This window comes from Panulirus ornatus, chromosome 19 (assembly GCF_036320965.1).
Source record: "Panulirus ornatus isolate Po-2019 chromosome 19, ASM3632096v1, whole genome shotgun sequence".
Taxonomy (NCBI): domain Eukaryota; kingdom Metazoa; phylum Arthropoda; class Malacostraca; order Decapoda; family Palinuridae; genus Panulirus; species Panulirus ornatus.
In genome coordinates, this window is record NC_092242.1 from 62940861 (window position 1) to 62964627 (window position 23767).

The 23767-nt window shown below is 46.5% G+C and overlaps 1 protein-coding gene across 27 annotated transcripts in view; it reads left to right on the forward strand.

The window, feature by feature from the left end:
* LOC139755581 (uncharacterized) overlaps window positions 1-23767 on the forward strand; it is an 887125-nt gene that overhangs the window by 369250 nt on the left and 494108 nt on the right. For 21 of the 27 annotated variants that reach the window (XM_071674063.1, XM_071674071.1, XM_071674089.1 and 18 more), the window contains one exon: window positions 13308-13355. The exons of the other annotated variants lie outside the window; for them this stretch is intronic. In XM_071674063.1, the coding sequence (XP_071530164.1) occupies window positions 13308-13355 (48 nt within the window). The remainder of the gene's footprint in view (window positions 1-13307; window positions 13356-23767) is intronic. 27 annotated transcript variants of the gene reach the window in all.

Consider the following 23767-nt stretch of genomic DNA (forward strand, 5'->3'; position numbering starts at 1 on the left):
ACCATGTTGGGTAATCGTAAACCCATATGATGACCTGACTGTTATCTTGGCTCATTTATGATAGTCTTATCCTATCATCACTATGACCCCCTGTGATGACCTGGCTGTGTCGTCTTGACCCATGGTATGATAACCTCTTCCAATGTTATGAGCATGACTCGTGTGGTAGACTGTCTGTGTTTATGTCGTCCCCTGTAATAGCTGCTGCCACTACAACGACCCATTTTGTAATCATTGTTGTTGTGGTCTTGAGCAGGTACAGGATAAGTCTGGAGCAGCTGTTCGTAAGCGTCCACGTTGCCTTCCCTGATGGAGAGTGGCTGGGTCACATTACATATAGCGGGAGAGGCGGGTGAGGGGGAATGGATCATAGGAGACTTGAGAGGTCGTGAGGGGTCCTTACAGGTCAAGGTCAACTGTATGTGTCTAATGGGAAGGAATTAACCTGTTGAGCACGGCGACGGTACGATGTGCAGACGTGATGACCTAATGGTCTTTTGACCAGACCTCCCCTCCCTTCCCTCAAGGATCGGGTCGAATGCCAGTCCATCGTACCTAAAGGCTCGTACCGTCGCACCTAAAGGCTTGTACCGGCGTGCTCAACGCACGTACCGTCGCCCCAAAGGCTCGTACCGGCGTGCTCAAGGCACGTACCGTCGCACCAAAGACCTGTACCAGGATGGTGCAAGGGTTGTACCGTTGCAGCAAGGGTTTGTTCCATCATGGTGAAGGGTTGTACCATCGGCCCCATGGTGCTCTAAGGAATGCAATAAATGTGGTTGTGTGGTTGATATGTGGTAGGAAACGCTATGATGATATACTGGTGTAGTTATGATTTACGGTGGTAGGGTACAGTCGTGTGTTACACAGCCCCTTAATATATATGTATGTTCAGCCTTGACTCTCGCTGCGTGGTGTTTCTTGTGTTGCTGGAGAGTGTTTCTTGTGCCGAGGGAAGGTGTTGCTGGATTGTGCATCTTGTGGCTTCGGCAAGTGTTGCTGCTCTAGTCTCTTTTCTTGTGTTGGTGTAGAGTGTTTCTTGTGGCACTGGGAGATGGTGTTGCTGGGTGTTATTTCCTGCCACATTCTTGTGTTACTGGGGGGCTGATTTGGCTTGTGGGTAAGTCTGCGAGGCAGGTGTGTTGCGGTGCACGTGTTGCAGAAGGAAGGAAGGAAGGAAGGGAGGGTGGGAGAGGAAGAGAGAGAGAGAGAGAGAGAGAGAGAGAGAGAGAGAGAGAGAGAGAGAGAGAGAGAGAGAGAGTCGGTGTTGGGTTGGGAGGCGCGCCTCGTTAAGGACCAGGAGACACCGACGCGGGTGTAAAGTTAGCCTTACTGTTAACGAGGGGGGTAGAGAGAGAGAGAGAGAGAGAGAGAGAGAGAGAGAGAGAGAGAGAGAGAGAGAGAGAGAGAGAGATGTTGGAAGGGTTGTGGCCGCTTGGCGAGGAGATGGAGGTGGGTGGGGTAGGCGGAAGGGACCAGTGTGTTTTTGGGGAAGGAGGAGGAGGAGGAGGTGATATTCTTACAAAGACGCGCCATCTATCAGCATTTCTCGTCCTCATTACCATCGAGCTGGGTTCTGAGTCTTCTTCGTGAGTGATGTGTCTGACCCAAATTTGACTCGTCGTTGTTCAGCTGCCGCCGCTTCGTTGACCCTTGACCTAGTCGTTGACCTGGTGGTGGTGGTGGTGGTGGCGACTGTTGACCCCGTCGTCGTTGACCCATCGTTGAGCAGGTGTTGAACCGTCGTTGAGCCATGGTTGAGCAGATGTTGAACCGTCGTTGACCCATGCAATATTGAGCAGGTGTTGAACCGTCGTTGAGCCATGGTTGAGCAGGTGTTGAACCGTCGTTGAGCCATGGTTGACCAGGTGTTGAAATGTAGACGCGACCGTTAAGCACATGTGGAACTCTCGTTAACCCCCCATCGTTGAGCATGTTTCAACTACTTCTGACGTATCCTTGTTGAGCTTTCGTTGAGCGGCTGTGTCGAACCCTCGTTGACTCTCGTTAACCTGACATTTTTACCCCGTGGCTTGCCCTGCTCTTGGCCTTGTTATTTTTAAGCTTGTCTTTTTGAGCTAAAGCTGTTGACTTTGAGCAACCTTTCAGCTTATTCATTTACCTTCATGTTTTTTAAACTTTTAAAAATTCTTTTTTTTTTTTTATTCATTCTTCATTTTTGATGATTTGCCACGAGAGCGTCTCAGGGAGAAATAAACCCTGTGGCCCTCGACCACAGGGGTGTTTTGACACGTACGTTCCCTGTTCCATAGATATGTATTGTAGGCTGATTCCAGAGCAGGTAGGCTTAACAAGGCCTAATCCTATTTCATGCATAATTTATTATTTATTCATTTTTTCCCCCCAATGTAAACTGAATTTGCATACATGTAGACTTCACGTTGCTTATCACACAAAACAACAACATATGTAGGATTAACGTGGCTTATCACAAACATCATATGTAGGATTAACGTGGCTTATCACAAACATCATATGTAGGATTAACGGCACATATTTATTTACTGCTGATAACATAAAAAATATTGCGTTCGATTTAAACAGTCTGTCGTTTAATGTTTTATTTATAGATTTTTTTTTTTGGTATGAAAACAAAAGCCGAAATTTTTTTTCCCGCGCAAATTCCTCCCGTGTTGTTGTGTGCGTGATGGCCGCCGATGACGTCACGGAATGCATTCCCCGCCTCTCTCCCCTTCCCTCTCTCTCTCTCTCTCTCTCTCTCTCTCTCTCTCTCTCTCTCTCTCTCTCTCTCTCTCCTTTCTCTTTGTCGCAGGCAAAACTTTCACAAGATTAAGAGATGAAAGGGGAGAGAAGAAGAAGAAGAAAAAAAAAGAGAATATAAATTCTGCATAAAACGCTTGTCTCTGAAAGGTATGTTGCTGTCCCTTTGTGAGGGACGGGTCACACACTCGCCTCTCTCTCTCTCTCTCTCTCTCTCTCTCTCTCTCTCTCTCTCTCTCTCTATCTCTATCTCACATTCAAATTGTAATGATAACTGATCTTGATTATAATAATGATAGTGATGATAATAATGATAATAGTAATAATAATAATAATAATTATAATAATGATAATGATAATGATAATAGTAATAATGATGATCGTAATAATGATGATAATGATAGTAATAATAATGGTGATAATAATGATAATGATAATAATGACAATAATAGTAATAATGATAATGATAATAATGATAATAATAGTAATAATGATAATGACAGTAATAATGATAACGATGATAAAGATAATAGTAATTGATAATAATAATAATAATGATAATAATGATAATAATAATGATAAAAATAATAATGATGATAATGATAACAATAATAATACAGAGAAAGAGGCCAGCTTGACACATATATTAACAGTATTAAAAGATATGTTCTGAAACATTATGTTAGAAGATTTGAGTATCACATGAGAATTATATATATACAACTTTTAAGTATTATATACTACAATGGTTTACACTGAGAATCGTCATTTCTCAGGACTACCAGTTACACGTTACTGGGGTGTAATATATGAAGTGGGTTGGGTTTACTGACCATGAATAGCACGGGCCCACATGGGTTCGAATCTTGGGCGCGGCAGTTGGCCCACAGCCAATCCCAGCTGTTCATCTTTCCTTCGGGACTGGTCGATAAATTGGTACCTATCTTAGGCGTGTGTGTGTGTGTGTGTGTGTGTGTGTGTGTGTGTGTGTGCATATGTACGTACATAGGAGTAAAGACATGGTACGCGTATACAAGGTTAAGAGACGGGGCAACACGCGTGTTAAAAAACTCTCTCCCCGCAACACACACACACACACACACACACACACACACACACACACACACACACACTGAAAGTGCTCTTTTTCCAGGGTATCGAACCCTGTGAGTACGACGTTACAACCCTTGGGGGGGATGTATGATGACCTTCCCTTTAAAGGGTTAGGGTCAAAAGGTCAAACCATCATACCCAGGGGTCGTACTGTCGTATCCAAAAAGGGGTCGTACCGTCGTCCCTATGTTCCCTCACAGTGTAGATACACCAGCACGCCACTGACGGACGCGTAAGCGCCAGGTGTCCATTCAGACCAAAGCCACAGTGTTTGTGTGGCGACCGACGGTAGACATCTCCACTAGCTTGGGGTCCCTGCAGGAGGAGTGGCGGCGTGAAGCAGTGGCTCCTGACGCCGATGTGGAAGTCATCGAAATGCCACTCAAGTCATCAGATCCCTTAGTGTTGACGGCTGTTAGCTGAGCGCTCCCGTGGTGCGGGGGGGGAACCCAGCTGCAGGACCAGACTGGTGTATTGGGAAGCCAGTAGACCAATCCAGGTAGTGTAGCAGCAGAAGCAGAAGCAGTAGCAGCAGTAGTAGCAGAAGGCGTAACAGCTGAACTGGAAACAGATGGTTGAGTCTTCTTCTTGCAGACGTACAAGGTGGTGAGAGGGTGTCCGTGGAGGAGGAGAGAGGAGGAGGGAGGCCCGCGCCCCCCTCAACCCGGACTCCAAGTACCAGATAATTTAATTGAAATCACAGCCCCGTGAAATTAGGCACACTGACTGGCCAGATGAGGTGCGGGTCTGCTTGGCCTCAGTTCCGGCCTGGCTCGGCCCGGCCACCTGTGTGTGTGTGTGTGTGTGTGTGTGTGTGTGTGTGTGTGTGTGTGTGTGTGTGTGTGTGTGTGTGTGTCATCTCACGAAGACGGGCCAACAAAAGCTTCCGTTGGCAATATGTTTCGTTAACTCTGTTGTAACAAACTTGGGGAATCATTTCTGTTCATCTTAGTTCGTTGTGATGTGAGGAGGAAAGATGGACAGTGTTGTGTGTTGAAGATGGGTGGAGGGAGGGAAGCCACGAAACCCAATTATCCCCAAGAGATTTTCATGGATTTCTGTGACTTTTGGCTGCTATGTAATTCCCCCTTTCCTCCCCCCCCCTCTCTCCTTCCCTCCCCCCCAAAAAAATGTTCCCCTCTTCCCCCCTCCAGTAGACGTTTGAAGTACACACAGACTCGCTCACTCCAAGGTTAAAGAATAGAATATTCAGATTTCGCCAAATACAACAGTTGTATTTGCCGTGAATATTTATAAGTGTGAGTTTAAGCGTACTTTATTTGTTTATCCTGCGGTGGGCATGCATTTTTGTGCGTATTGTGTGTGTGTGTGTGTGTGTGTGTGTGTGTGTGTACATTTGTGTGTATGTTTGTAAGTGGTTGTTTTTGTGCAGGCATGCGTGTATGCATGTGTATGTGTGTGTGTGTGTGTGTGTGTGTGTGTGTGTGTGTGTGTGTGTGTAACCTTGAAGTTGTCCTCGTGGTTTACTGTCACACATATAATACATACTTAGTCATTACTTTATTTGGATAACGTTGCTCGCTGACCAGCGCCGGCTACATGTAATAAGTAATCAAATTAGTAAATAAATGTTTTCCTTTCTTGTACCCAGTCATATCTGAACCCCGACAGAGGAGATATGAACTGGTGTTCACAGTAGCAGACACGGACCACGGGACATGGTCAGGGTTCGAAGCATTCTTCAACCCCCCCCCCCTAGGGCACGAAAGTACGACCCCTTGAGCACGACTATACGACCCCTGGAGCAACGATGGTACGGCTTTTGACCTAAGAAAGACCACGTCAAAGGCCAGGCTCTTATACCCAAGGGTCGTACCGTGGTGCTTAAAGGTCGTACCGGGGTGCTCCAGGGTCGTACCGTGGTGCTCAAGAGTCGTATGGAGCTTAAGGGTCGTACCGTAGTGTCTAAGGGTCGTACTGTGGTGCTCCAGGATCGTACCTTGGTGCTTAAGGGTCGTACCGTGGTGTCTAAGGGTCGTATCGTAGTGTCTAAGGGTCGTACTATGGTGCTCCAGAGTCGTACCGTAGTGTCTAAGGGTCGTACCGTGGTGCTTAAGGGTCCTACCGTGGTGCTGAAGGGTCGTAGAGTCGTGTCTGTGAGGAGAAGTGAGACAGACGCTTTGCGTGTTTCTCAGTCTAAGAAGCAATCCTTAACAACCGATTGTTATTTGAGTACTGATGGCAATGGTGTGTTGTGATGGCAGTGGTGGGTTATGGTGGCAGCGGTGAGTTGTGGTGGCACTGGTGGGTTATGATGGCAGAGGTTGGGTTGTGATGTCCCTGGTGAGTTATGGTGGGTTGTGGTGGCAGTGGTGGGTTGTGGTGGCAGTGGTGGGCTGTGGGAGCAGTGGTGGGTTGTTGTGGTGGCGTGGCTGCCCCCGGCTCAGTATTGACTTCTGTTATCATTTTCTTTTCATCATATTCGTTGTTTGTGAGGTAGGAAAATAGAGTGGCAGCTTACCGGAATATCTCTGACGGAATGTTTGTGTTAAGCCTTGATATCTGCATGGTATGTAGAGAGGGTCGGGTGAGGGGGATGGGGGATAGAGGCAGTGGAACGGGGGATAGACGTAGTGAGACGGGGGGGGGGGGGTAGATGCAGTGGAACAGGGGATAGACGTAATGAAACGGTGGATGGAGGATGTGAGTGGGACGGGAGACAGGCAGTGGAACAGGGGATAGAGGTAATGAGATGGTAGATAGAGGCAGTGAGTGGGACGGAATAGAGGCTATGGAACAGGGGATAGACGTAATGAGATGGTGGACGGGGAATGGCAGGTGCGAGGGGTTTGGGAAAAGGATAGGCGAGAAGGGAAGAGTGGAATGATTAGGAAACTGGGGCAGACTGCTGTTTGGGTGAGAGAGAGAGAGAGAGAGAGAGAGAGAGAGAGAGAGAGAGAGAGAGAGAGAGAGAGAGAGAGAGAGAGAGAGAGAAGATGATGTGTCTTTAGCTCGTGTCCTACCCTCCTCAGGAGGTGCAGGAGGAGGAGGAGGAGGACCTCTCGCCACCTTGTAGTGTCTCCTGTGTTGTGTTTTGCCACCCTGCCACGCTTGTAGCTTCCTACCTCGGAGGGTCGTAGCGTTCACCCAATAGCTGTGGCTTTCTTGGCTTCTGCATTGCCCTCGCTGACGTGGCCCTTGTGGTGTCTCGCGACCCTCTGGCCTTCGTCTTCCCTCACAGAGGCTTGGATGGCAGCCCAGGCCTCTCTGGCCCACGAGGAACCTCGCACGTTGACCCTAAGGTCTTCTGTAGCGTTTCCCACAGTTTGAACCTCGCACGTTGACCCTAAGGTCTTCCATAGCGTTTCCCTCAGTGTTTGAACCTCGCCCAGGGGTCTCCTGCATAACCTCCCCTCCAGGTCGTACAAGGTCGTGAAGGGAAGTACCGTATGGTCACTCCCAGTCTTGAGAGGACGACCTGGGATCCTCAAAATCATGGGATGGTTTAGTGGACGACCTTGGGTTGGGTCGTAGGGTGGCGCGCCCTCCCTAGGTGTGGTTGTCCCGCTTGGTTGTGGTTGAGGGTGACGATGCGTTTGGTTAGGTTGGGCTCCTGGTTGCCTAGTGAACAGAGCAGATGCTTATGATCTAACTTCCCAAATACGACCATCAGGCCAAGTTGGTGTAACACCTGAACCAACTTTCCCCCATTAACCTTGTGGCCGCCCCCCCCCCCCCAGACGCATCACGAAGGTCGGAGTAACAACTGAAGGGTTGGTGTGCCTTCGCCATCCTTTGAACACGACGGTACGATCCTTTGAACACGACGCTACGATCCTTTGAACACGACGGTACGATCCTTTGAACACGACGGTACGATCCTTTGAACACGACGGTACGATCCTTTGAACACGACGGTACGATCCTTTGAACACGACGGTACGATCCTTTGAACGCAACGGTACGATCCTTTGAACACGACGGTACGATCCTTTGAACGCAACGGTACGATCCTTTGAACACGACGGTACGATCCTTTGAACGCAACGGTACGATCCTTTGAACGCAACGGTACGATCCTTTGAAAACGACGGTACGATCCTTTGAACACGACGGTACGATCCTTTGAAAACGACGGTACGATCCTTCAAAACAACGGTACGATCCTTTGAATACGACGGTACGATCCTTCAAAACGACGGTACGATCCTTCAAAACAACGGTACGATCCTTCAAAACGACGGTACGATCCTTCAAAACGACGATACTATCCTTGGAACACGACGGTGCATTTCTCGAACCCGACCGTACGACCCTTGAGTAAGCCGGTACGATCGTTAGGAGTCGTGCATTGACATCATGACCTGGTCTTTTTTAAGGGTCAGGTCAAAGGACATGCCATCTGACACAAGGCTCTTACCGTCGTGCTCATGGAGTTAATGATGCGAGGTAGCTGACATGGCAGGGGATGAGAGAGGTCAGAGGATAAACATACTTAGAAAGAATGTAAGAAAACTTTTAGTTTTAACTCCTCAGGTGTCTGTAGACCTGAGGTTTAAAAGTAGGTGCCTTTTAGGAGGAAGGGAGGACAAAGGGCGGAAGGCCACATCACGGGGTCATTGTACGGACTTCGGGGATAGGGTGGTTATAGGTTGTCATAACTTAAGCTCCCTGCCAGTCATGCGACTTGACCTAACATAGCGGCTCTTCCACCTAGCCATGCCGGCCGGCATCTTGGTGGAATGAGAATGAATACGTGTTTGACAAGTACGTTTCATAACCCTACCCCCGCCCACCACACACACACACACACACACACACACACACACACACACACACACACACACACACACACACACACACACCACCACCACCACTCCGTCTCTCTCTCTCTCTCTCTCTCTCTCTCTCTCTCTCTCTCTCTCTCTCTCTCTCTCTCCCTCCTGTGTCTGACTCTCATTCCTCTCTCACCACTGTCCCGCTCTCTCTCTCTCTCTCTCTCTCTCTCTCTCTCTCTCTCTCTCTCTCTCTCTCTCTCTCTCGTGTGTGTGTGTGTCCTCTCATCTCTGGTCTGGTCACATTGTTCTTCCTTGCCTTTCTTTCAGCTCGCCTGTCTCCACCGTTTCCTTTGAACTCGTCACGTTGCGATGAAAGTTCGAGGTAAACTCTCATGAAGGTAGACCCACTTGGTATACGTACAGATCCCGGGGTTTACTTGTAAATGAAGGAAGATGGTCAAACTGAGAAAAACACACGAGTTCAAAACCTCTATAGAGAGAGGGAAAGGAGTATAGTCTCGTAAGAGGCAATTAAACCTTTGGCCCCGCACACATTTCCCTGCTCCTGCTTGAAGCGCAGCCCCTAAACTACGTCAGCCCTACAAAAGGTTTCCTATTATTGTATGATATATATATATATATATATATATATATATATATATATATATATATATATATATATATATATATTTTTTTTTTTTTTTTCAAACTATTCGCCATTTCCCGCGTTAGCGAGGTAGCGTTAAGAACAGAGGACTGGGCCTTTTTTGGAATATCCTCACCTGGCCCCCTCTGTTCCTTCTTTTGGAAAATTAAAAAAAATGAGAGGGGAGGATTTCCAGCCCCCCGCTCCCTCCCCTTTTAGTCGCCTTCTCCGCCACGCAGGGAATACGTGGGAAGTATTCTTTCTTCCCTATCCCCAGGGATATATATAATGGATAGGGGAGAAAGAATACTTCCCACGTATTCCCTGCGTGTCGTAGAAGGCGACTAAAAGGGGAGGGAGCGGGTGGCTGGAAATCCTCCCCTCTCGTTTTTTTTTTTGATTTTCCAAAAGAAGGAACAGAGAAGGGGGCCAGGTGAGGATTTTCCCTCTAAGGCCCAGTCCTCTGTTCTTAACGCTACCTCGCAAACGCGGGAAATGGCGAATAGTATGAAAAAAAAAAAAATATATATATATATATATATATATATATATATATATATATATATATATATATATATATATATATATATAATTTATGTTTCTGAAAACGGTATAATAATACTAGAAAAATATTTTGCGCGCTCATTCCCATCGGGCAAGGTGCATTTCGCGTTCTCCTGGTGTTGTTGCTGGTGGCAGGGGGTTGGCGAGGCGTCCGGACCAGCACTATAAAGTGGGTCGTAAGCCGTCGTTTGGGCCTCGGGTGGTGGAGAGACTCAAATACATTTCCCCTTAAGGTTGTGAGTAGTGTTTAAAACCCAGTGATGGCGGCTTACCTAGGGTTGTGCGGGTTGTTAACGGGTCGTTAGGTTGTTAACAGGATTTACTCGTGTTTGGATCCCCCCATCCCCTGTGGGATGGTGTGTATTACGCCCCAAGTTGTGTGTGTGTGTGGTGTGTGTGTGTGTGTGTGTGTGTGTGTGTGTGTGTGTGACTCTTTTCTCTCCTCAGCAAGGTAGCGCCATAAACAGGTAACTGAACCTTTTGAGGAAAAATGCCGACTAGACTCATGATTTTCCCACATTTGATATAATACAGGAAGGGAGGATTTCTAGCCAACCCCCCCTTCGCTCCCGCCCTTGCTCCCGCCCTCGCACCTGATTCATCATGAGTGGTTGTGGGTAGAGATCGGTAGGCTGGTAATGGGTTATGAGTGGATAACGATAGATCGTTATTTATCTATCAGAAGAAGCCCTTACTTCAGTAGGATCTAACCTTACCTGCTCCCACGATAGATCGGTATTTATCTATCAGAAGAAGCCCTTACTTCAGTAGGATCTAACCTTACCTGCTCCCACGATAGATCGGTATTTATCTATCAGAAGAAGCCCTTACTTCAGTAGGATCTAACCTTACCTGCTCCCACGATAGATCGGTATTTATCTATCAGAAGAAGCCCTTACTTCAGTAGGATCTAACCTTACCTGCTCCCACGATAGATCGGTATTTATCTATCAGAAGAAGCCCTTACTTCAGTAGGATCTAACCTTACCTGCTCCCGTGTGCATATCATGCCGCTCCCCCGTGTACATAAGTCTCACTCCGTCTTTACCGTGTGGCCATGGGGGGAAAACCCGGGCGCCTCACTTAATTCCAAAAGGGGTCATCATTACACATTACGGGACTAGAAATGTCTTCATATATTCAGCCGGGCATATATTTCAGGCCTGATCCTCTGAACAAATTACAGCGGCGCGGGGGGAAGGGTGAGGGAGGAGGAGGAGGAGGAGGGGGAAGAGGAATTATATTACCGCCAGGTGTCTCGCCAGAGTCGCCAAGGTGAGGGATATGACACTTGCTCGTGTGGAGAACTCGGGGTCTCGTGAGGAGCGTGACGGTACGTAACTTCTGGGCAAGGAGAGGGTACATAAGACCTCACCCTCCCAATCCATTTGGTCTTTGACCTGGTCCCCGTAAAGGGTCGGGTCGTGCCGTGTCTTGAAACAGTCTTAAGGGGTTGTTAAATGGGTAGTAGTTCAATGTCTTGTTGGACCCCTTCCCACCCATCGTATATGTGTATATTGTTGAGGGATGTGGAATATATATATTTCTCTCCAGCCTTCCCCTGCAAATGCACTTGGTTGCCAAAACGCTGCTTTTATTTTTTTCCTTCCCCTCCTACCACCGGTTTACGTTACTGTACGCTGGTTTTCCCGCGTTGTTTGTGTTTATAAAGTCATGTTCCTCCTTCCTGCGGCTTCCTTCCTCCAGCTTCCGTGAGTGCTTCCCTGGTCCCAGCTACCACAACACACCTGTTTTTCAGCCAGTTCGCTCGGCAGCCGGGGATTTAAAAGGCTCATGTTGAGATGCGTCAAAACTTTAATAATTTAAGTATATATATATATATATATATATATATATATATATATATATATATATATATATATATATATATATAGATGGAGTATTTTGTCAATAGATTGAAGAAGAGTGGTGCACATGGATCCTTAATGTCTTCATTACCCAGAGGATCCATCACCCACTGGCAGCGTAGTTTCAATAAAAGACACATAGTTAGCGGAGGGATAAATATATCGTCTTCAGGGATGGATGTGGCTAGTGGGCGGACATATGTAATAACTACGCATTTTAAAAAAGGAAAAAAAAAATACAGTTTGTAAAGAGGGTGATGATGAGAGATAGGATCTCCCTGGCTTAGTTGTTGGATAGTGTTAAATATTGTAAATGCGAGTATAAGGGAACTAGTTTTTGAGGCGTAACATAAGTGTGGGGTATAATAGGGTATGTATGACTCAAAACAAACCAGACCTGCGAAGGATGGTGTGGTGAGAGGAGGCGACCTCTTCAGTTTTTGTGACTTGGTGACGTTATACGACCCCTTCTGTTACGTTTTAACCGCGCAATTGTGAGTATACACACATACACACACACACACACACATATATATATACATATATATATATATATATATATATATATATATATATATATATATATATATATAAGCATTAATCTTAATGCTGGTGGAGACGCAATCTTTTTTGAAGGCAGGCAGCAGCAGCAGATGTGGTAGTCACTAGTGAATTCATCTTTCAGATATGTCTTTCACTACCTGTCGTGGTTAATTAGCTTGTTTGTGCGTTGAAGGGCCGTGCCGTCGTGTTCAAGGGTCGTACGGGTCGTGTACAAAGATGAAAAATAAAGAAAAAGAAGACGCTGGTTTCAAGACGTTGTTGCATTTTTCCCTTGGTAGAAATTCGGGAGGCATCTGTGAAGTGGGTCTCATACACCGGTCTTCCGCTCCTGACGAAGGGGGACGAGCCGTATCCTGTGTGATTTTTTACATCGGCGTCTTGGGTCCTTGAGACCCTCGTACGAGCTGCTGATGGTCGTGGCGGTGGTGAAGGGTGGTGGTGTTTGGTGTTGGGGAATGGGTATTATTATGGAGTGGTGGTGGTGATGGTGAAGAGTGGTGGTGTTTGATGTTAAGGAATGGGTATTATTATGGAGTGGTGGTGGTGATAGTGAAGAGTGGTGGTGTTTGATGTTAAGGAATGGGTATTATTATGGAGTGGTGGTGGTGATGGTGAAGAGTGGTGGTGTTTGGTGTTGGGGAATGGGTATTATAGAGTGGTGTTGGTGGTCGTCGTCGTGGTCTCCAACCTCTCCCACCAACACCACCACCACCACAGGTGCGGCGCTGGAGTGAGATATGATCCCATGTTGGAGGGGGTCTGCCAGGTAACTTGGCCCCGTAAATAATGGTAACCTCAGCGCCCCCTCGGCCAGGCCAGGCCAGGCCTTAGGCCTCCGTAGCTGCCTCCCTCACTAGTGTTTGTATGTGTTGTACATACGTACATTATTTATATGTCTATGTATGTATATGTATGTGTTTTCTTATGTATATGTATGTATCTATATTTGTACTGTGTTTTCATATATATATATATATATATATATATATATATATATATATATATATATATATATATATGACGTGTGTAATTCCATGTGATGTTCAGGTCGTGTCTCTCTGCCTCCCACAGGTAAGGCCGGAGCGTTGTCATCGTTCTCCTGGTTGCCCGAGGTGCCAGGTGAGTGGCCCAGGAGTGTTGAGTCCTGTCTTTGGCACTCCTCCTCCTCCTCACTCCCCTCCTTCCTCCCCTCCCTCTTTGTGGCATTCCTGGCCTCTCTCTCTCTCTCTCTCTCTCTCTCTCTCTCTCTCTCTCTCTCTCTCTCTCTCTCTCTCTCTCTCTCTCTCATTTTACAGACCAGTGGCTTCTCTTTTCCCCCCTCCCTCATCCCTCCTCCCTCCCCCAAAGTGCCATTTTACAAAAATTTGCCATTTTTTGTTTGTTTGTTTGTTTGTGATGGCCAGAGGCATAGACCCAGCGACTCGTGTTATTCCTTCTTCCTCTCTTGGTGACTGTATCATTTCTTCTCCCTCACTGACCGTCTTGAGTCGTTTTTCCCCCCCACCTTGTGCCCGCAGAGAGGGGAGGGGATGGAGGCCTCGCCTCTCACCCTCCCTCCCTCTCCCTCTGTCTGTGCGCGAGGTCTTCAAAGTTTGATCCCTGTCTGTACGTGGGACATCGTATATGAACGTGGTTGTCTGTACGATTGGTTGGCTTTACGTGAGGGCATATGGTGTGTGGTTGTGTGTTCGGTGAGCCGTATGGTATGGGATGTCTGTACGGGTTTGCTGTACGTGAAGGCATGCGAAAGATCGGCCGTCTGTTCATTTGTCTGTACGGGAGACGCCCGTACGGTAGAGCGACTGTTTGTATACTACTCTGTACGCGAGGCGCCGTATTGATTGTAAGTAGCTGTCTGTACAACTGTCTGTGTGTGTGTGTGTATGTGTGTGTGTCTGTCTGTGTGTACACAGCGTTCAATACGGTGTATAAATTGTTGTGTGTGTGTGTGTGTGTGTGTGTGTGTGTGTGTGTGTACAGCATTCAATACGGTGTATAAATTGTTGTGTGTGTGAGAGAGAGAGAGAGAGAGAGAGAGAGAGAGAGAGAGAGAGAGAGAGAGAGAGAGAGAGAGAGAGAGAGAGAGTTGTATGTTATTTATACACAAACTCCGAAGTGCAGGTTAATTAAGAGGGCGCGTTTCTCCCCGAAACACTCCCGTTTAATTAACTGCTCAGTTTAAGTCATTAGAGAATGGATCAGTCCTTTTCTAATTATTTTTTATTCATTTATGCTTCTTTTTTTGGGGAGCAGTTCCAGTCTTTAAACGTCAGATGGTTATTGAGGATGTGGTGTGGACGTTGTGCTGGAGGCCTGAACTCCTCTACTGCACTCGTCTCCTGATTATGTAATGGTCTCTCAGTCGTACTGAAGGGGGTTGGAATAGGAGACCCGAGTTCATTATGGTTGGACAGTAGGGTTGATAGGAATGTGTTGACGGTGGACAGTAGGGATGATGGGAATGTGTTGATGGTGGACAGTAGGGATGATGGGAATGTGTTGATGGTGGACAGTAGGGATGATGGGAATGTGTTGATGGTGGACAGTAGGGAGGATGGGAATGTGACGATAGACGCTTGACGTGGGGAAGGGAGTGGGTGGGGTGGTTGCATGTGTTGACGGGTTGTGTAGTGTTGCTGGGGGTGAGTTGTAATCGGTAGTACCTGTGGTAACCCAATCAAGCCACTCCAACAACTCCTCCCTCCTCCCTCCCCATCCACACTGACCTGACCCCAACCCGCCCAACCTTCGTCTGTCCTGGGAGGGAGGGAGAGACGGGGAGAAACTCGTGTGAGGCTTTGCTTTTCTCCCCTCCACTTAGCCACGCCCCACGTTTCTCGTCGCCCCGCCCCACCCCGCCCCGTTCCTGCCCCGCCCCACCCCGCCTCGTTCCTGCCCCGCCCCGCCCATCCCTGCCTCTTCCCTCTCTTTTTCCATTTACCCCCGTTCCTCTCGGGCCTCCTCCCCGTCTGCCCCGCCCCGCCCGCCCCGACAAGATTGCCCCTTCTAATTTGGCTATTGATCGCGTCTATCTGTCCACTTGCCCGTGACGGTTGGCTTGGTATGGCCCGCTGGGCCGCTCTGGCCAGATTAATGGAACATAAAACACCACCACGCTGGCCACGCTGGCCACTCACCCGGCGACACATAGCCTGTAGACCTCTGACGTTCTCCCGTAGATTGTGTCTGACACAGCCTGTAGACATGTCTGACATTGTCTGTAGACATGTCTGACACTGTCTGTAGATACGTCTGACACTGTCTGTAGATACGTCTGACACTGCCTGTAGACATGTCTGACACTGTCTGTAGATACGTCTGACACTGTCTGTACACATGTCTGACACTGCCTGTAGACATGTCTGACACTGTCTGTAGATACGTCTGACAGTGCCTGTAGACACGTCTGACAGTGCCTGTAGACACGTCTGACACTGCCTGTAGACACGTCTGACACTGCCTGTAGACACGTCTGACAGTGCCTGTAGACACGTCTGACAGTGCCTGTAGAGAGACGTGACACACCGCTCGTTAGGTATGTCTGACGACAGTGCCTGTTGGACATGTCTGACACTACCCCGTTTCAACCCACAAGAACCCCATGAAAGGGGTTCTGGGGTTGTTATATGATAATGGTGATGATAATATTTTTGGTAATGATGATGATAATGATAATAAGAACAATACACATCCGACACAGGAAGGAGATGTATTTAAGTACTGCCATTGGATATGTGTGGCACATGTGATGTGTATACCTTATGATGGTTTGGGACGAGGTCTTCCACCCCCTCACAGCTGGGTCAGCCAGGCTTGCGTACGCACCACAAACACCCCTTGGCTGCTGTGGTACACCCCCTGGCTGGCGTATTAACTGTGCCATTCTTGCTCTATACCTCTCTACACTCCCCCTCCTTCCCCCCTCCACACACACACACACACACACACACACACACACACACACACACACACACACACACACACACATCCCAGTACACCAAGCCTACTACACCCTGTACCATGTGACCACATTTGAAGGGATCTCGCGATATATATATACACCCTCTCCATCTACCCCCTACGCTACACCCAGCGTTCAGCTACACTTGGACACCCTCCCAGCAAGACGTCCATTTCTCCACTACACTCTTATGTCACCCAGGTCTCCTATACACTTCCTCATGACGGTCTTAAAATCACCCAGGAGCTACACCTCCACACATCGCAAGCATCCCAGCTACACCCACGCCTCTCCAACACTTAAAACACTGAACACTTACCTTTATACACCTCCCTTAGCATTACCACACTTACCCCAGCAGCATTCCAGTACACACCCCTACGTCTTCCACAACACCCACACTACACCAGCAGCATTCCAGTACACACACCTACGTCTTCCACAACACCCACACTACACCAGCAGCAGGAGCACCTCGCGACACCGGCAGGTCTGCAATACACCCACACGACCCCTTATACACCTCCAACAACACACCCACGACACCCGCACGTCTCCTACAACAACAACCATACTATCTATACAACCCGACACCTCCACTAGCACCCCCCCCCCCACAACGCCCATACACCACCTCGTGCTGTCAACAACACATGCTGGTACGTGGCAGCCACAGGCCTCCCCCCCGGCCCATAACACAACCTCAGGTGTCCAGACCAATATGGCAGCGGTTCGAGTCTGAAAGTCACCATGGGAGAAAATACACTTTGTGGTAATTAGATACACTTGGTGGTAATTGATTGAGTCAGGAGCGGTCCCCCTGTGGTTGTCAGGTTCTGTTGGTTCTGGTCAGCAGGGTCTCTCTCCGCCTGGCTACACCTTCCCTACACCCAGTCTGGGCTACACGTTTCCCTACACCCAGTCTGGGCTACACCTTTCCCTACACCCAGTCTGGCCACACCTCCCCTGCATCCAGTCTGGCCACACCTTCCCTGCATCCAGTCTGGTCACACCTTCCCTTACACCCATGGCCACACCTTCCTTACACCCAATCTGGCTACACCTTCCTTTACACCCATGGCCACACCTTCCCTACACCAAGTCTGAGCACACCTGCCTTACACCCAGTCTAGCCTCACCTTCCCTACACCCAGTCTGGCCACACCTTCCCTACACTCAGTCTGATGGGGTTCGACGCCTTTCAGCGACTTCCCTGTGTACTACCTGTGTATCCTCCGCTACACCCAGATCGCTACGTCGTATACCACCCTGACGCCCCTCCCCGCACACCTCCCTTGTTCTTGTCTCTCTTGGTCACACCCTGTGTTACACCTGATGCGCCCTCTGACACACCCTACACCCTGAATACCACTACACCTCCCTGTGCCTCCGTAAACCCAGCTCACCGCATCATTATTCCGCGGTCGCTCCCCACCCTACACCCCTACACCCCCTATTTCCTCCCTTACTCCCCAATTTCCTGCCATACTCCCCAGTTACCTCCCGTGATCTCCCAGTTTCTCCCATATCTATTTCCACCCCTCCTGATTTTTCCCCCTTCCCTTAATTCCTTCACTTTACCTCCATTATATAAACCCCTTCTCCCTATTTCTTATATTTTTTTTTCCGTATGTTCTCTGGTATTTTCCTCTAACACACACACACACACACACACACACACATACGCAGCCCGTCATTACCATATTAAACCTCTATGTCATTCTTCTTTTGTTTCCTTAATGGAACGAAAGTAAGATCGAATCGCCCTTTGATCCACAGCAGCAGTATTGATCAGTCTGCCGCACGGAACCATTCAGTATCTCGATGAATATATAGGATTCAATCTGCCAGAAGACACGGATGCGTTACGATTAATAGATGGATAGATTACTCCTCTTTGCCTCTAGCTGATGGCTCGTCTATAGAATTGATAGATTGATATATATATGTGTTACTCCGCCGAAGGTAGAGTCCCACATCCAGTCACTGGGTTTTTGAAGTTGCTCGCTGTCCCCAAAATCCGATGTATATACACAAGAAAAATTAACTACACAAACCAGTTTCATTATTTTCTGGAAGGTCTGTTCTGAGAAATGTTTATACCTTCATAGTTTGGCCCATTCTACCTTTAAGGTAGAATAAGGTCCCAGACCCTAATGTGGGCGTAGAGGACTAACGAAACCATCTTAAGGGAAACATAAGGTAGGGTCCCCGACCCAGCTGTAGGGGTGGAAGACCTCCCAAACCATCTTAAGTAAACGTAAGGTAAGGTAAGGTCGCAGTCCCAGCTGTAGGGGTAGAAGACCTCCGAAACCATCTTAGGGTAATCATAAGGTAAGGTCCTAGACCCAGCTGTAGGGGTAGAAGACCTCCGAAAACATCCTAAGGTAAACGTAAGGTAAGGTAAGGTCGCAGACCCAGCTGTAAGGGTAGAAGAGCCACAAAACCATCGTAAGGTCGTCTGCAGGAACCATCCTGGTCCCTCCCTCCCACTTTTTCCATGTGCGTCCAGCCCATATCCCTCCCCCCAAGCCCCGCCCAACGACCGACTCCTAGTCCCGCCCACCTTCCCATGGCCCCACCCACTGTATTAGGTTTGTTACTTGGGTGGAGTTACTGCCGGGTGAGTGACATGGGTAACGTGAACACCCGTGTTATTCTCACTGGTGTTGCCCCGTATGTATACTTTATTTTTTACGGATCCTCGAGCGCGTCTGTACGACCCTAGAACACAACGGTACGATCCTGGAACACGACGTTACGACCCTGGAACACGACGGTACGACCCTGGAACACGACGGTACCACCTTCACTTTATAATGACCTAAACTTTAACCTGACCCATTAGGGTCAAAAGGTCAGGTCTGGATTATTGAGACGGAACATTTACAATATATATATATATATATATATATATATATATATATATATATATATATATATATATTTTTTTTTTTTTATACTTTGTCGCTGTCTCCCGCGTTTGCGAGGTAGCGCAAGGAAACAGACGAAAGAAATGGCCCAACCCCCCCCCCCCATACACATGTACATACACACGTCCACACACGCAAATATACATACCTACACAGCTTTCCATGGTTTACCCCAGACGCTTCACATGCCTTGATTCAATCCACTGACAGCACGTCAACCCCTGTATACCACATCGCTCCAATTCACTCTATTCCTTGCCCTCCTTTCACCCTCCTGCATGTTCAGGCCCCGATCACACAAAATCTTTTTCACTCCATCTTTCCACCTCCAATTTGGTCTCCCTCTTCTCCTCGTTCCCTCCACCTCCGACACATATATCCTCTTGGTCAATCTTTCCTCACTCATTCTCTCCATGTGCCCAAACCATTTCAAAACACCCTCTTCTGCTCTCTCAACCACGCTCTTTTTATTTCCACACATCTCTCTTACCCTTACGTTACTTACTCGATCAAACCACCTCACACCACACATTTTCCTCAAACATCTCATTTCCAGCACATCCATCCTCCTGCGCACATCTCTATCCATAGCCCACGCCTCGCAACCATACAACATTGTTGGTACCACTATTCCTTCAAACATACCCATTTTTGCTTTCCGAGATAATGTTCTCGACTTCCACACATTTTTCAAGGCTCCCAAAATTTTCGCCCCCTCCCCCACCCTATGATCCACTTCCGCTTCCATGGTTCCATCCGCTGACAGATCCACTCCCAGATATCTAAAACACTTCACTTCCTCCAGTTTTTCTCCATTCAAACTCACCTCCCAATTGACTTGACCCTCACCCCTACTGTACCTAATAACCTTGCTCTTATTCACATTTACTCTTAACTTTCTTCTTCCACACACTTTACCAAACTCAGTCACCAGCTTCTGCAGTTTCTCACATGAATCAGCCACCAGCGCTGTATCATCAGCGAACAACAACTGACTCACTTCCCAAGCTCTCTCATCCCCAACAGACTTCATACTTGCCCCTCTTTCCAGGACTCTTGCATTTACCTCCCTAACAACCCCATCCATAAACAAATTAAACAACCATGGAGACATCACACACCCCTGCCGCAAACCTACATTCACTGAGAACCAATCACTTTCCTCTCTTCCTACACGTACACATGCCTTACATCCTCGATAAAAACTTTTCACTGCTTCTAACAACTTGCCTCCCACACCATATATTCTTAATACCTTCCACAGAGCATCTCTATCAACTCTATCATATGCCTTCTCCAGATCCATAAATGCTACATACAAATCCATTTGCTTTTCTAAGTATTTCTCACATACATTCTTCAAAGCAAACACCTGATCCACACATCCTCTACCACTTCTGAAACCGCACTGCTCTTCCCCAATCTGATGCTCTGTACATGCCTTCACCCTCTCAATCAATACCCTCCCATATAATTTACCAGGAATACTCAACAAACTTATACCTCTGTAATTTGAGCACTCACTCTTATCCCCTTTGCCTTTGTACAATGGCACTATGCACGCATTCCGCCAATCCTCAGGCACCTCACCATGAGTCATACATACATATATATATATATATATATATATATATATATATATATATATATATATATATATATATATATATATATATATATATATATATATATATATCTGTTTCCCATTTTAGAAAGTTAAAGCTTCTGGGGTAAACCATGGAAAGCAGTGTAGGTATGTATATTTGCGTGTGTGGACGTATGTATATACATGTGTATGGGGGTGGGTTGGGCCATTTCTTTCGTCTGTTTCCTTGCGCTACCTCGCAAACGCGGGAGACAGCGACAAAAAACAAAAGAAAAAAAATAATAATAAATATATATATATATATATATATATATATATATATATATATATATATATATATATATATATATATATATATATATATATATATATATATGCTGCTTTTATGGTATAGAAGCAGTATATGATACTACTACTACTACTACAAGGTGATAATAATGATTATACCAACACATTTGGTATGTATATTCCTGACAGGTGACAGGCTAGCCATGTCTTAGTGGCAGACGCAGGAGTGTTTTAACGCGTATAATTACCTCACTAATGCTTCATTATCGGAGGAAAATATATGTGTTATTTTTACCCAAGTTATAATGAGCAATAGGAGAGTGAAGCAAGGCCCTGTGGCTGCGTTTTCTTTGTACTGTCGTACGGAACGTTTTTTTTTTTGTGTGTGGGTTAAGGCAGTGAGCCTCTTTGACGTACTTTATTTATGTGGATTAAAGTAGGAAGGATATTGTGCGTGAGTGATGTAGGATGTGTCATGCTTTATGTAACCCTGGCGAGAATATGTGGTCCTCCTGTGTGTGTGGGGAAACTTATTTTGTTCTTGTCTCCTGTCATGAACACATCCAGCTCGGGTGTGGGTGTATGTTGCGTGTGGTGGTATTTCATTATTAATGTTATTCTTATTATTATTATTATTATTATTATTATTATTATTATTATTATTATTAGTGTTATCATTATTGTTATTATTATTATTATTATTATTATTATTATTATTATTATTATTATTATTATTGTTATCATTATTGTTATTATTATTATTATTATTATTATTATTATTATTATTATTATTACAGATGATAATAGTAGTAGTAGTAGTATTAGCAGTATTAGTGTAGTAGTAGTAGTAGTAGTAGTAGTAGTAGTAGTAGTAGTAGTAATGGAAGTGATGGTAGAAACAGCTGTCTTATTTCCTTTTCCTATAATTCCTGGACCGTAATTGGTTGTGTGTGGTGTCGCCACGCACGCACGCACGCACGCAGCCCACGACTTTAAATCGGATTTCATGAAGCTTACAAGAAACAAAAGCAGGGTGGTGGTGGTGGTGGTGTTAGGGTCGGGAGACGTGATCGACGCCCACCTTGATATGGAAAGTAATAAGCGATACCAAAATTTTCTTCTTTTTTTTTTTTAATTGAATTTCTCTACCGAGAACTTAATTGAAATTCCTCGTGTCTGATGATGCCAGTAGCGAAAGCCGTTGAGCTCTCATTAGTTTTAATATATATATATATATATATATATATATATATATATATATATATATATATATATATATATATTTTCCTCGGAGTCCAAGGGGAAATGAATGACTAAGTTCCCAAGTGCACTTTCGTGTAATAATCACATCATCAGGAGGAAGATACAGGAAAGAAGTATAACAGCCTGGAGACTCCTGATGGGGGAAGACCTGCTGGTCTTTTAGTTGTGATGAAAAATCCTCTGACTCTCTCTCTCTCTCTCTCTCTCTCCATTCTCACCTTATATATATATCTCGTGTTATCATCTGGAGACTTTTGTTCCTTGGAAATAACTTTTTACTGATTTTGATCGCGTTCCGACGTCGAATGAGGTCAAAACTCTTCGTCTGAAACCGTCGGTCAGCGACGGTTCTTTGACCATGTCGTTTGTCGTTGTTATATGTGTGTGTGTGTGTGTGTTCTGACCAGACCCTCTTGAGGTGGAGTTGATGACCTGCGGGAGGTGAGGCTTGACCAGTATATGGGTCAGGCGGTGGTTCGCGGGTCCCTTTTTGGAACTGGCACTCAACCACAAGACAGTTATCAGTGTCGTAATTCATGATCATGACGTGTATCGCTCGCGCTCATGAAGAACACCACACGGCCACGGAAAACAGGCTGGTGTGTGTGTGGGATGGAAAGAGACAGAGACAAAACAAAATATCCCATTTTTTTTTCTTTTACACTGGTTTTGTACGTCAGTTAAACTGACGTTTTGACCCGGTGGAATATCACTTTCCTCCCCCCCCCGCCCCCCCCCCCCCCAACCTTTCTCTACTGTTGGAGAAAATTGGTTCTCTGATAGTGTCAGCAGCCAGGGGGGGGGGGGGGGGTGAGGGCGACACTCGTTGACCTGGCCTCTCACCCTCGCTCGTCGCTCCTCGCTGTGTCGACCTCATCCCCGCCTCGCTGTATGCAAATGAGTCCCGGGAATTACGTTATTTAAGAAATTTCTTCATTTCCCGCAAATGGCGGTGACTATCACACACACACACACACACACACACACGCACACACACACACACACACACACATACACACACACGCACACACGCACACTTGTACCAAATGGTGTCCTAGCTACGTCTCTTCGTGGTATACCATCTGAGTGTTATGTTTTTTGTGTCTCTCCTGATGATGTGATTATTACACGAAAGTGCACTTGTGAACTTGTCGTGTTTCATATTCCCCGTGGATTAGAAATATATGTATATATATATATATATATATATATATATATATATATATATATATATATATATATATATATATATATATATATAGTGTCAGAAATATTGCTGCTTTACAAAATATGTTTTTCGTTGGAGTAAGGTGACGCTGGCTGGGTGGCAGTCGGCCTGGAATCCAATTAATGCCGACCAAATTACGACCCGTTCTTTACAAGGAAACCAGACGAGGCTCATGAAGGAAGACTTTGTGTCGTAGATGCCCAAACACTGAGGGTAGGGTGAGGACGGTGGTGTGTGTGTGTGTGTGTTGAG